This window comes from Dermatophagoides farinae, chromosome 4 (assembly GCF_024713945.1).
Source record: "Dermatophagoides farinae isolate YC_2012a chromosome 4, ASM2471394v1, whole genome shotgun sequence".
Taxonomy (NCBI): Eukaryota; Metazoa; Arthropoda; class Arachnida; order Sarcoptiformes; family Pyroglyphidae; genus Dermatophagoides; species Dermatophagoides farinae.
In genome coordinates this window covers 6,493,439-6,506,731 of record NC_134680.1, presented here as the reverse complement: position 1 = coordinate 6,506,731, position 13,293 = coordinate 6,493,439, and the positions used below count along the sequence as shown (strand labels likewise).

The 13,293-nt window shown below is 31.6% G+C and overlaps 1 protein-coding gene across 2 annotated transcripts; it reads right to left on the bottom strand.

The window, feature by feature from the left end:
• Positions 1–789: 789 nt before the first annotated feature.
• Positions 790–10,151, bottom strand: Notum (palmitoleoyl-protein carboxylesterase notum). Of its 2 annotated transcripts, XM_075730668.1 has the most exons (5): positions 9,495–10,148; positions 6,911–7,156; positions 4,070–6,731; positions 2,585–3,071; positions 790–2,515 (listed from the first exon to the last, which is right to left on the bottom strand). In XM_075730668.1, exons 3-5 carry the CDS (start codon positions 6,717–6,719, stop codon positions 1,093–1,095), a joined length of 4,560 nt encoding a protein of 1,519 aa, XP_075586783.1. In that variant the 5' UTR covers positions 6,720–6,731; positions 6,911–7,156; positions 9,495–10,148; the 3' UTR covers positions 790–1,092. The 2 variants fall into 2 exon arrangements, with proteins under 2 accessions (XP_075586783.1, XP_075586782.1); XM_075730667.1 differs by having other exon boundaries at positions 4,070–7,156; positions 9,495–10,151.
• Positions 10,152–13,293: the final 3,142 nt, after the last annotated feature.

Genomic DNA, 13,293 nt, shown 5'->3' with positions numbered 1-13,293 from the left:
TTGATTCTTGTTCATCATTGTTACATTGATCATCTGTATTATCGTTATTTGGTTTTATTAAACGGATGGTTTTTTGTTTACTATCCACACAAAGATGACCAATTGATGAACGTTGTAATGGATTGTTTAATACTTGAAATTTAGGAATTTTATTTTCATTTTCATATAGAATTAAATGTGCATCACCATTGCCGCTTATCAATATCCATTGTGTTGGCCGTGAATAAATTCTTTCAATGGAAATCTGTTGTATTGGATCATTGATTGTATAGAATTCATAATTATATTCAATGGATGAACGTTTCATATAGATGGCCATTGTTGGTCCTAATTTTGGATGGTCATAAATGGCCATACCAAAATGTTGATGAAATTCCATTAGTTTCAAATGTTGACTATATTGTTGTAGTGAAAAAAAATCCACATCCTGAAATAATTTCCATCGTTTATTCAATTGTTTCAATGATAAACGTTGCTGTCCATTGGATAGACTGAGACGATGTTTTTCATGATCAAAATGTGTCATCAATGGTCCATAAACAATCGTGGTGAAATCTTTGAATAATTGATAAACATGATCATTCATAAATGATATGCCAAGTGTTTGATTAAATTGTCGGCCATATGATCCACATTTTATCGATATTTTCAATACCATCATTGTTCGATTGTTGTTGTTGTTGTTGTTGTTGCTGTTTGCCATCACAAATGGCAATGAAAATGAAATGATAACCAAAATTTTAGCCATTAATAAAATCTGATGATTCATTTTCATTGGAAATGAGAATATTTTCGAATACGACAAGTTTTTATTTACAACAAATGAAAGGCAGAAAAAAATGATTATGATTAGAATGTTGTCGTTTGTTTTTTCAATTAAAATTGTGAAAATAAAATTAAGAAAAAAACGAGTGAACGAAAAACACATTGATTCGAAACAGAATGAAAAACAAGAATATTTCGCTTTTTATGTTATGTTACAATTGCAAATTCAATTATAGTCGATATTATTATTATTATTCAAGAATTATTTCAGAAATTGGAAATCAATCGATTGAACCGTATAATTTTTTTTTTTGATTTATTCCACAATCAAATGTGATAAGATTTTTGACGATAATGATGATCACGATTATCATTATTTGATGTTGTTGATGGTTGATTATGATTAAATTGTAAACGTGGACATTCATGATTACGATCGGGAAATTGACGATTATCTATTAAACGATAATGACACATTCGTAATTCATGATGTTGATGATGATGTGGATAAAATGATGGATTCCAATAAGAATTTCTATTCAATGATGATAATGGAATTTGTTGTGAAGATGATTGTTGTTGATAATATGGATGTAATGATTTAGATGATGGTGACATTTTTGTATTTAATAATTGATGATAATGATGATAGGATGATGGTGATGGTGATTGATATGAATTATGATGATAATATCTACCATTATCATCATCATCATCATCATTCTGTATTATAGAATCAATCGATAATGTTGAAATGGTCGATGTTGTCATTTTACGATTATTCTGATGATGATGATGATGATGACCTTTACGTCGTTTACGTTTTTTACGTTTATTTTTATTCTGATTTTGATTAATTATTTGTGACGATTGTGTTTGTAAATCTAATGTTCTATTAATATTGTTACTATCTAATACAAGGGTTGTAGATGATGATGTAGTGGTGGTGGTGGGCGTAGCAGCCGTCGTTGTTGTTGATGATGTTGATGTTTTTAAATCTGATGACCATTTCAAAAATATTGGCAGTTTTTCTTCCTGTTGTTGGATTTGATCATTTTGTTGATGTGAATAATATGCAGAAGAATTTTTTGATTTTAATGTAAGATAATTGAGGAAATTATCATTATTCATTGATGAACCGGTTGATGATGATGATGGTGAATAAAATTGTGATAATTCATTTTGTTGATCCATCATTGATGATGATGAAGAAGAAGAAGAATCAATGATTGGACCAAAATAATGATGATGATGATCAGGTGAATTATTTGTGAATCTTGAAAATTTTGAATTTGTATTCGTAAACATTGATCGATGATTTTGTTGATATGGATGATAACGATTATGATGATGATGATGATGATGATGATAATGATTATTATAATTCACCGGTGTTTGTTCCCAACAATTCAATGCTTCTGGAAATGTTATACCATTGATGGATACTTTGTACCAATCTAATTTGGTCAATAAAATATGCGCCATACATGATGGAACAAATACGGCGCTAACATTAGTCAATGTTTGTATCATTTGTTGTGATAATTGTCGTATATAATGGATACGTTCCATTTCATTCATTGCTTGATTTGCTAAACCATCCATGTATAATTGAAATTCATCATATTGAAATTGTACAACAAATAATGGTGTTGATAATGTTGGATAAAGACGATAACCAAAATAACAACGCCATGGTTCTTGTGGATATTGTTTAGCACAAGATTCCGGTACACGGCTATTCCATAATCTAAAATTCATGATGAAAAAAGAAAATTTTTTTGTTTATTGAAGAAAATTTCAATCCACACAAACAAACCTATAGGCACCACGAATCATTTCGGTTGGTGAACAAATACCATCCGCACATGGCATTGATGATGATGACGAACTTTGTTGTTTATCTTGATTCGTAAATCCAACCGGCATTTGATGATGATGATGATGATGGTCATCCGAATCCATAATCCAACCGGAATCAGCCAGACCACGAACATCAGCAGATGAACCAGCATCGGATATCATTTTCGCTACACGATCCAAATTAATCATAACACCGGCAGCACCGGCTGATGAACCAGCCAAAAGTATGAATTTTGAATCCAAAAATCCATACGTTGGTGAACGTATTAATTCACCAATAACTTCATCAATGATACGTGAACCAAAAAATGACATGGCCATCGTTGGTGGTTTGGCCGGTGAATCACCGCTCCAAATATCCGATGAACAATATGGTATGAAAACATGATTTGCATTCCACCAATATGGATTCATTGATGGTGATGATGATAGTATTCCACTAACTATAAATAAATGAACCAAACAAAAAAAAAACAAAAAAGAATGTTCAATGTGCCGTGTTGTTTTTGTTTATTTTTTCAAATTAATAACCAAAAAAAAAAAATTTCATTTTTTGGCCCTTTATCATCATGTGAACATTTTATAAATCTATTCGTCCATCAGTAATCAGACACACACACTCGATGTGTGTTGTGTGTTCTGTTTCACCAAAACATAGAAAGAGAGGGTTATTATTTTTATGGATTTTTCATAAATGTAAAATGAGAATGAAAACAAAAACAAAAACAAAAAAAAATTTTTTTTTTTACACTTGATATATGTGTGTGTATGTGTACATTCTTGTGATTCTATCTATTCTGGCTTCATTAGTTTGAACTGATTTTTTTTTCGATGTTTGGTTTTCTGGTTTCAATCATCATCATCATCATCATCAATGTATAATGTGCTAAATAATTAAAATAAACAACAACAACAACAACAAAAATGGTGAAAGATTTTGTATTTTTTTTTCGTTTCTTGTTTCGAGATAAATCATTAATTTATTCATTTCATCTAACTGTGTGTGTGTGTGTTTGTTCGAATCAATATATGGTCCATAGGTGACAAGTATTGCATACAAACCAAGCCAGAACATTGAAAATTTTTGTTTTGTTTCCATTCGATACATGGATGACCGGCTTCATGTTTTTTTTTCTACGATATTTGTCTTCACATGATAATCATTCATGATCATGAATTGAAATTCAAAACAAGATCAAAGATTGACAAGCCGACACATTATCGGGTAAGCTTTTTCTTTCTTTTTTTTCGGTCTCTCGCTCTCCAAACAGCAGCAGCAGCAACAACAAACAAAAATGAAGATGAAGAGCTCAATTCACACTGATAAATAAACACACTTGTAACTGGTCAAAATGATTGCAATTCATAAAAAAGGGTCGATACACACACCAAATTGACCAAATTATGACCAACTGAAAACTAACTGGAAAAAACAACTTACCAGTTTTATATTGGCTCCAACGAAATGAAGTCATAAAATCACGCATTTTATACCAACGTTGATCACAAGCACTTTTGCTCATACAATACCAACCACCTTCAAGAAATATTATCCATCTACGGGAACCTGTTGGTGATGGCCGTATATAATAACCGGCACGTGTACCATCATTACAAGTAACAGATGAATTGGATAACCATTGTAGATGCATAGCTGAATATTGATGTGCAAGTTGTGCAAATAACTGCTGTTGGGATGTTCCAGCCAAATTCATTGATTTCCCTGATGATTGTTGTTGTTGCTGTTGTTGTTGACCACTACCACTATGATACATTGCATAATGTGGCCGATTTTCCAATGTTTGATGAATCGATGATGATGATGGTGATGGTGATTCTTCATCATTCATCATTCGATTCATAAATTCATCATCATCATCATCAACATTTTTATTATTGATCTCATCACTTTGTCTATCATTATGATTCAAATTTGAATCGTTTATCATCGTCGTCGTCTTCGAAGATGGTGATGAGGTAGTTGAATTTTTTCTTAAAATATTCATCAAATAATCTTGATGATATGATGATGATGATGATGATAATGGTGATGGTGAAACAAAATTCGTTGTTGATGATTGAAATCTATATTTGGCACATGTAGTTGATATGATAACACCCATCGATAATAATAGAATCAATGGTAATACTTCCATGATTGTTGATAAACATATGGTTGTTGCCGATTGCGATGAAGATGATGTTGATGATGATGATTCTTGTGATGATAATTGTTGTTGAATCGTTGATGATAATGTCGATGATGTTGATGATGGAGGAATCGAATAATTTATATTCAATGATGATTGTTCGAATGTTTTTTCATTCGAATCTAAATCATTGACGATTGTTGTTTCGATAGTATCGGATATTTTTTTCGATTGTTGTTGATTATTATAAAAATGATACTGTTTAGAATAATTTCGATATTCTTGTTGTTGTGAATCAAATGGTGAAGAATTTTTCCCATTCATTAATAAACATTCGGGATATGATGATTTTGATTGCATAAAATTCAATTGTTGTTGTTGATGTTCGATATCGGTATCGATACCGATATTCGATAGTTTTGATTGTTCAAATGATTCCGTTGGTATCAATGTATTCAATGATGATGTTGATGAATATTTTCGATGTTGATCATGATCATCATCATGATTTAAACTAAGTGATGGACGAACGTATGGTGGAAAATAGAAAAAATTATAATAACAATATGAATACCGTTGTGATTGATCATCAATTAATGATGATGATGATTGATTTTCACCACAAATATCAATATATTCATCATCATCATCATAATTATCATCAATTGATTTTAATAGCTGTAAATGTTCACGTTGACACTGACGTTGTTGTTGTTGTCGTTGATGTGACCAGAATTTCAGCCAAAAATCCTTTTTCCATTTCGTTGTCGTTGTTGTATTTGGCGCAATCATATAATGATGATGATGATGCTGATGTTTTCGTTGTCGATGTGATCGTCGACGTTGTTGACGATAATCAATTATTCCAGATCTATATGTTTCACGTATTGTTTTAATCGTTGGCAATATTTTTGTTGTTGACGAACCGGAATCGAATTGATTTACAATCAATTTACATTTATTACGACGACAATGACGACGACTAGAATCGTTTTGTATTATAATTGACGCCGTTTTGTTGTTGTTATTTTGATTATACACAGGTGAAAATGACTGTGATGATGATGATGATGATGATGATACAATCGGTGCTAAAATCAAAGTGTTTCTGATTTGATCATTTGAACTAGTTGAAGTCGTCTTGATCGTCGTATTTAGTGGTGGTAGTTGTTGTGGTGTTGGTGGTGTTGGTGCTGGTTTCAATTCGACTTTAACTCGTCGTCGTCTTCGTTGTTGTTGTTGTTGTTGTCGGTTTTGGTGCTGTAGGTCGAATGATTGTTGCTGGTGTTGTTGAAGTAAATGAATATTTTCTCCAATTTCTTCATCATCATCATCGTCGTCGTCGTCGTCGACAGCTTGATTTAAATTCAATTCGCCACCAGCACCAATAACAATTATCATTGATGATTGATCATCATTGATATTTTGATTATTGGTAATAATCTGATGGCCACGCCCATATTTATCTTGGTCAACGCCTACATTAACATTCGTCTTGTTGCTGTTGTTGTTGTTGTTATTGGTGATATAAAGATTTTCTTCTTTTTTCGTCGTTATATCACCATCTTGTTGTTGTTTTCTTTGTTCATCATCATCATTTTGATCAAGATGATGATGATGATGATGAATAAAATGACGATAATTTTGTCGGTAAATTTTTCTTTGATCTTTACCATCATCATCATCATCATCATCATGATGATCATGATGAGCAACAGCAGAAGCTGCTGTATTATTATTAGCTGTCAAGATCAAAGAATTTGAAGCCGACATTGTCCATGTTGTTGTTGTTGTCGATGACATTGGTGTTGATGAAGAATTCATTGATAACGATAACGATAACGATGATGATTCTTCTTTCTTTAGATCTTTATCATTTGATTCTTTGATTATTATTGCTTCTGCTAATTCATCATCATCATCATCATCATCATGATACATTTGAAGATTTATCTTTGATGTTGCCGCCATATTTATCGTGTATGATGATGATGATGATGATGATGTTTATGAATGTGGCCAAAATAAACAAAACAAAACAAAAAAAAACAATTTTTAAATGACATATATGGATGGTTACTTTTGGCCTTTTATTGTGGCCAACACCTTTATTGTTTGATTGTTCCACCCACTTTTTACTATGATTGTCATTTGGATATTTTTGCTTAGTTTAATTGAATTTTTTTGTTTGTTTGTTTGCAACTCTCTCTCTCTATTGATTATATTGAGATTGAAGATTTCGATCGGATTGTTGTTGTCGTTGCTGTTTGTTTTTATTGTACGAATCAATTTGTAAATATCGCCATAATTCGATTGATTCTTGTGGGTGTATGCGTGTGTGTGTGTGGTGCGTTTCTCTCTCTAGAGTTATTAATTTCCTGTCCAAAATAGAAAAAGAGTGAATGAATGAGTAGCAACATAATCTTGATATATAAGTTTTAATAAACACAATTTCCTTTCCATCGATTCTTTGGTTCAATGAATGAATGAATGAATTTGAAAAGAATTTTCATTCTTCATTCCAACATGTATCATTGGTTTCCGTAAAAATTTCTTTTCCATCATAAAGAATCTTAATTGAAGAATCATAAAGAAACTGACCAATTGATTTTTTTTTGTATTTGAATTCAATCCATAAACGTAGTATGAAACGGAAATGAAAATGGCAACGGAAATAGAATTTCCACTACTACTACTGCTGCTGCTGCTAATCTTAGCGATTCTTTTTTTTATTGTTGTTGTTGCAATCATCTGATTACAGAATATTGAAAAAATCACCTTGCGGCCATCATCAGAATATTGAAAAATTGAAATTAATTTTTTTTTCACTTGAATTTTAATTTCAAAATGAAATTAAAATTTTTCTCTTTTTCATTGTTTCAAAAAGTTCACCACCATCATCATCATCATATGATCATATGAACATGTTCGAAATGGTGAAAAATTTCGAGGAATTTCCATCGTGACCGTAGGTGATTGGGTGAGAATCGAAAAGAATTGAAAAAAAATTCCAAAACTACAAGAAACAAGTGGAAGAAAAAAATTTTTTTTTCATTTTTTTCATTAAATTGAATTCTGCCATGAGATTCTCTATGGCTGGCTATGACAACAAAAACAAGAATGAAAAAAAAACATACACACACACACACTGAATGTAGAATTTATGAAAAAAACCTATACAAGTAAAGACAGAAAAGAATTTCTAGAATTTAATTTAATTTATTTAATTTTTTTCTCATTTTATTCTCTCTCTTTCTCTCGTTTTAAATTTTTTTTTTCTAACCGAACATGATTCCAAGTAAAGTAACATGATGGCATCATCATCATCGATATATTAAAATGGATTGCAAAGAATTAAATCTTAAGAATTTTAAAACAAGACAGGTTCTGGTTATTCTGGCTCTTTCTCTCTCTCTCTGTGTGTGTTGCTATGGCTGCTGCCTGGCTTTTTGTTGTAACCACCCAAAGATTAATCAATCAAAGTCTTTTTTTTTCTTATTCTTCTTCTTTGTCAAAGTTTTCCATTCGATTCTGTGCTTTTGTGTGTGTGTGTGTGTGTGTGTGTGCGTGTGCAATTTCGTAAATGATCATGCTGTTGTCGGTTGGTGATAATGGAATTTTGCTTTTCAATTTTTGTATGTTGACACAGTTTTTGGGTCTTAATTAACATCCGGAATTTTTTGGAATTTTTTTTTCATCAATGGTGAAAGAATTCACTCATCTGTAAATGTTTAATGGGCGTGTGTGTGTGTGTGTGTGTGTCTTTCTGGCGAAAAATGTAATGATGAATGTGGAAAAAAAATGAATCGAATTTCTTAAGAATCAAATTCAATTTCTATATTGAATTCCGACAGGAAATGAGGAGAAGAAAAAAAATTCCCTCTCAGCTTAACCTTTGTAGCGACGACGACGACGACGATAATGATGTATGAGATTTTGTTCAGCAAAGAAAAAGTTTACAGAAAAAAGAAATTTTCTTTTTTTTTCTTTACTCGGAAACTTTCTTTGAAACCTGTGAACAAAAAAAAAAATTCCATTTGAAATTTCTTTTCATTACATTCAAGTCATTAATTTAAATTAAGATTTTTTTTCACATTCTTTGATTCTTTGGGAATTTTTTTTTCGTTCCAATTGGAGCGTGGAACACACAAACACACACGCCAAAAACAGTTATCGATCCACAGATCAACAACCAAAAAAGAAATGAAAATGAAATGTTACAAAACAACAACAACAAAAAAAAATGAGAAATAAACACAAACGATCAAAATCACTTGAAATACGATGCCTGATCATGTTTCATTGTTTGTGTGAAAATCGATTTTTTTTGTTTTGTTTTGTTTGGTCCATCTAAAAAACAACAACAACAACAACAACGACGACGACTACGATGGAATTATCATTTACTACAAGACACAAACTATAACAAAACAAAAGACGAACAAGAAAAAAAAACAAAAATCCGGCCGGAAATACCATTTTTCAATGATGAAGAAGTATAAAAAAAACACAAGTTTCCACTTAGAGATTGATGATCCATCAACCTATATCTATAAGAAGAAAAAAAAATAACACGACATTACACATTATCACACCAAAACCGAATCTAGAAGACAAAAAAAAACACAGAAAAATCAAGACAATTGAACCAAATGGACAACTACTATAATGGTCAATAACAACAACGTAAACAACGAAAACAACAAACTTTCTTACTTTTTTTTTCTCTTTTTCAGTCTCAAATTTCAAGATGGTGATGATGATCATTTAGCTTGATGATACCAAAGGTGAACGCACACACACACATGCACGGATTCACGTTTCTAACATACGATGCTGCTGGAAATTCTGGAAAAAAAATTTTTTTTTTTTTGGTTTGAAAGTTGAAATTCACCCAGAATAAAAAAAAACACACAAGCAATATATTGCTGCTGATGAACCACAATGGTTGACTGAATGAATGAATCTGATCTGTTTTAATAATTTCAAACAAAAAAAAAAATTGGTCTTTGTCGTCTGCAAATCGATGCAACAGAAACACAATCATCATGGTCTATTATTGGATGGGTAACCATCCATATCGTCGAGTTTTTTTTCTCTTGGTTATTGCGCATCATCATACATCGAAGAATCGATATTGAATGTATGGTGAAACACTTGCAGACATTCTGGTCGAAAGACATGAGCTTTTCACCTTTTTTGTTTTGTTTTGTTTTGTTTCTATTTTATTACGCCCGGAAAAAAAATTGCACGTGCGCTTGCGCACGTGTTTTATTTTTTTTTTTTGGAAAATTTCTTTTAAAAAACATCATCAACATTTATAAAGTGAAAACATTTTTATGATGATGATGATGATGATGATAAATTGATTGTGATTATGAGAGGCGAACATACACATACACACACACACACACATGTGGTTAATCATTTACAGATTTAGATTCAAGATTTCTTTTTCTGGCAAGCCAGAAGACAAAAAAAATTACAAAAAAGATTTGCCGCTGGTGCAACTATAGATAATGGGCGGCAATGATCAAAGTTTTTATTATGATGATGATAATAATGGTAAGAGACAGAGAGAGAGAAATATGAGAAAATTTATGACAACGACAAACGACGGCGACACATCAATCGTATATTTTTTTCTATGATGATGATGTTTTGACAAACAAACAAACAGTCACATATCTCATTTCGACGGATGTCATTTTATTGATTATGATGATGATGATGAAGATGATACAAGAAAATTGTTCACCTGGAAACAAATACAAAACGAGAAAAAAAAACCTAGAAAACACAAACACAAGCACAGATGGAAAGTGAAAAAATCTATCTCTCTCCCTGGGTGTGACACCATTCCGTTGAAAGGAATAATTCGTCGAATAATGAATTCTGGAATCAAGAAAAAAAAGCCAAACCAAATCCCAATGATTGATGAGTGATTCTAAAATAGCAAAAAATTACCTACTCAACGGGTGGTAAATGAAAAAAAAATGCAAATTCTTTTTCATCTCGTTGGTTTTTCTGTTTTCTGTTTTTTTCCATTTCTTAATTTGTTCATTTTCTGATGATGTTGATGTTCCAGTTTCAATTTAGCATCATCATCATCATCATGGATGAATTAAAAGTGTGAATTACTGGCAAAAAAAAACAAAACAAGAAAAAAAAGCTCAACATTTTGGCAAAGAGAAAAACAATGAAAATATGAATGGCGAACAAACGAATCAATAATCGGATACTTTTTTTTCTACTGTTTATCAAATGGCTGTACTTGAAATGGTGATATTCTTTTCCATTCACTACACTATACTTTTTTTTCTACTGTTTATCAAATGGCTGTACTTGAAATGGTGATATTCTTTTCCATTCACTTTGCTGACAACAACAACAACAACAACAACAACAGCGACAATTCTTGGAACGTCATATTTTAATAAATAAAATGATTGATTGACACCAAAAAAAAAACAACATGAGATTTTTTTCTGTATATTTTCAGTTTTATCAATTTCCAAAATGAACGGAAATTGAATTTTTTTTTTCATTCTCAGAATCTTAAATTCTTGAACTAACAAATCAATCAATCAATCACAGGTGGTCATCATATTGTCATCGAAGCAAGAGATCTATGATTGATCGGGATGGATCGACGGTTTTTATAATGACTGACAAGCAAACAAGAGGACCACCGCCGACACACATACACACACACACTCATCTGTGGTTCAATCACTGGATTTCTTTCTGTCGCCAATCGATCGATCGATCTATCAGATCATTTTTTTTTTCTTTCTTTCGAAAAAAAAACTAGATGACAAACAGTGGAAACAAAAAAAAAAACACCGACAAATCACCTTTCATTTTTTCCATTGGTGTTGTCGGTAAAAGATCAAATAAAAAAAAATAAAGAAATAAAAACAACCTACAACCTTGATACAACTCAATCAAGACAAAATAGAACAAAAAAAGTAAATTTTGGCACTTTGAACCAAAAAAGAAAAAAACCGCATATATTACGTCATATCATTGATATAGGGAAAAGCAATCGCAGCAGCAGCAGGTGTTTGAATTGGATTATCGATTTGAATTCGATTTCCATAATTTTTTAAAATGAAATTTTGTTATTGTTATCATTATTATTAGGTAATAATAATAATAATAGTGATTTTCCATTTCCGTTGCTCGTTATTGTATTGCCAGAAAGAAAAAAAAAATGGCGGCTGAAGAAAAACAACAACAACAACAACAATATGAAATACTCACGCAAGCTGTATGTGCGCGCAACTTGTTTCAATTCAATTTTTTTGTTTTCATATTTACACGCGATGGCTATTCAATGATGATGATGATGACGATGATGGCTTCAATTGATGATTGATTTTTTTTTGAAGTTTTGCCGATTTATATTTGTAACCAGTGGAAGAAAATGTTACAGAAAAAAAAATCAAAAAGAAAAAAGCCGCCGCCACCAACAACAACAACAACAACAAAAATGAATTAAAGATGAAAAAAAATTTGCCGATTCAATGATCGTTGCTGTTGTTGTTGTTGTTGAGTGAATTACCGAGTGAGTTCATATAACGCAATATGACGAATATTTGGGTCAAAGGTCAGGTTCCACAATTATGATGATGGCCGCTTTTTTTTCTCTGGCCCTCTCTCTCTGTGTGTGATTCAATCATATTGTGTAAAATGTTTTTCTTTTCTTTTCTTTTTTTTTTAAAAAAACCACCATGACATGTGACATGACGCCAAACCGATCAATCGATCAATCTATTTATCGATATGGCAACACCATATGGTCATTTTTCCCATGGTTTTCCAATGAACATTATGCCGATTTTTCGTTATACGTGTGTGTGTGTGTGTGTTTGATGTTTGCCGCTTACTGGTCATCATAATCATGTTTGATAATCATTATCATCGAATTGCGTAACAGCAAACGAATTGAGAAAAAAAATCCGATTAAAATCAATTTTCCACACACACACACACCTATGTTTTTTTCCGTTCAAAGAGATATACACTTGTCACGCGACAAATTTGTTCTCTGATCACTGAAATGTGTAAAAAAAAAACTTTAAATTCTCTGGAAAAAATTCAAGTTTTTTCTGATTCTTTACAAATTGTTTGATTTTTCGGCATTTTTTCTTTCATCTTTTTCTGCATTATCATCATCATCATCATCATCATCATCATAATCGTTGTCGTTTAGTTTGTCGTTTGGTTCACCACGGTCCATCAAGATGATGGTGATTAAAAAGCCGAACATTGAAAAAAGAAATAAAAAAAAAATCTAGTGCCGGCATGTATCAAACCACAAAATGCTCAACAACTTGCGCGGCATTTTTTTTCTACTTTTTTTTAATGTTATTCATCAATTTTTTAATTTCTTTGCCTGTTTCTTTGTTGGTTAAATACATTGTGTGTGCGTACCGTATAAGCTCGCACGAGCATCAAGCTCTCTTGTTTTTTTTTTATCAAGAAAACAGATTGTATAACAAGCGCGAAA

Bases quoted from the DNA above. Each gene is read 5' to 3' on its own strand.
- Notum (XM_075730667.1), bottom strand. From the start codon at position 6,749: ATGGCGGCAACATCAAAGATAAATCTTCAAATGTATCATGATGATGAT. The intron at 3,072-4,069 runs GTAAGTTGTTTT...ATTTATTTATAG, and splicing joins TTGGAGCCAATATAAAACTG to TTAGTGGAATACTATCATCA. The intron at 2,516-2,584 runs GTTTGTTTGTGT...CATGAATTTTAG, and splicing joins ATGATTCGTGGTGCCTATAG to ATTATGGAATAGCCGTGTAC.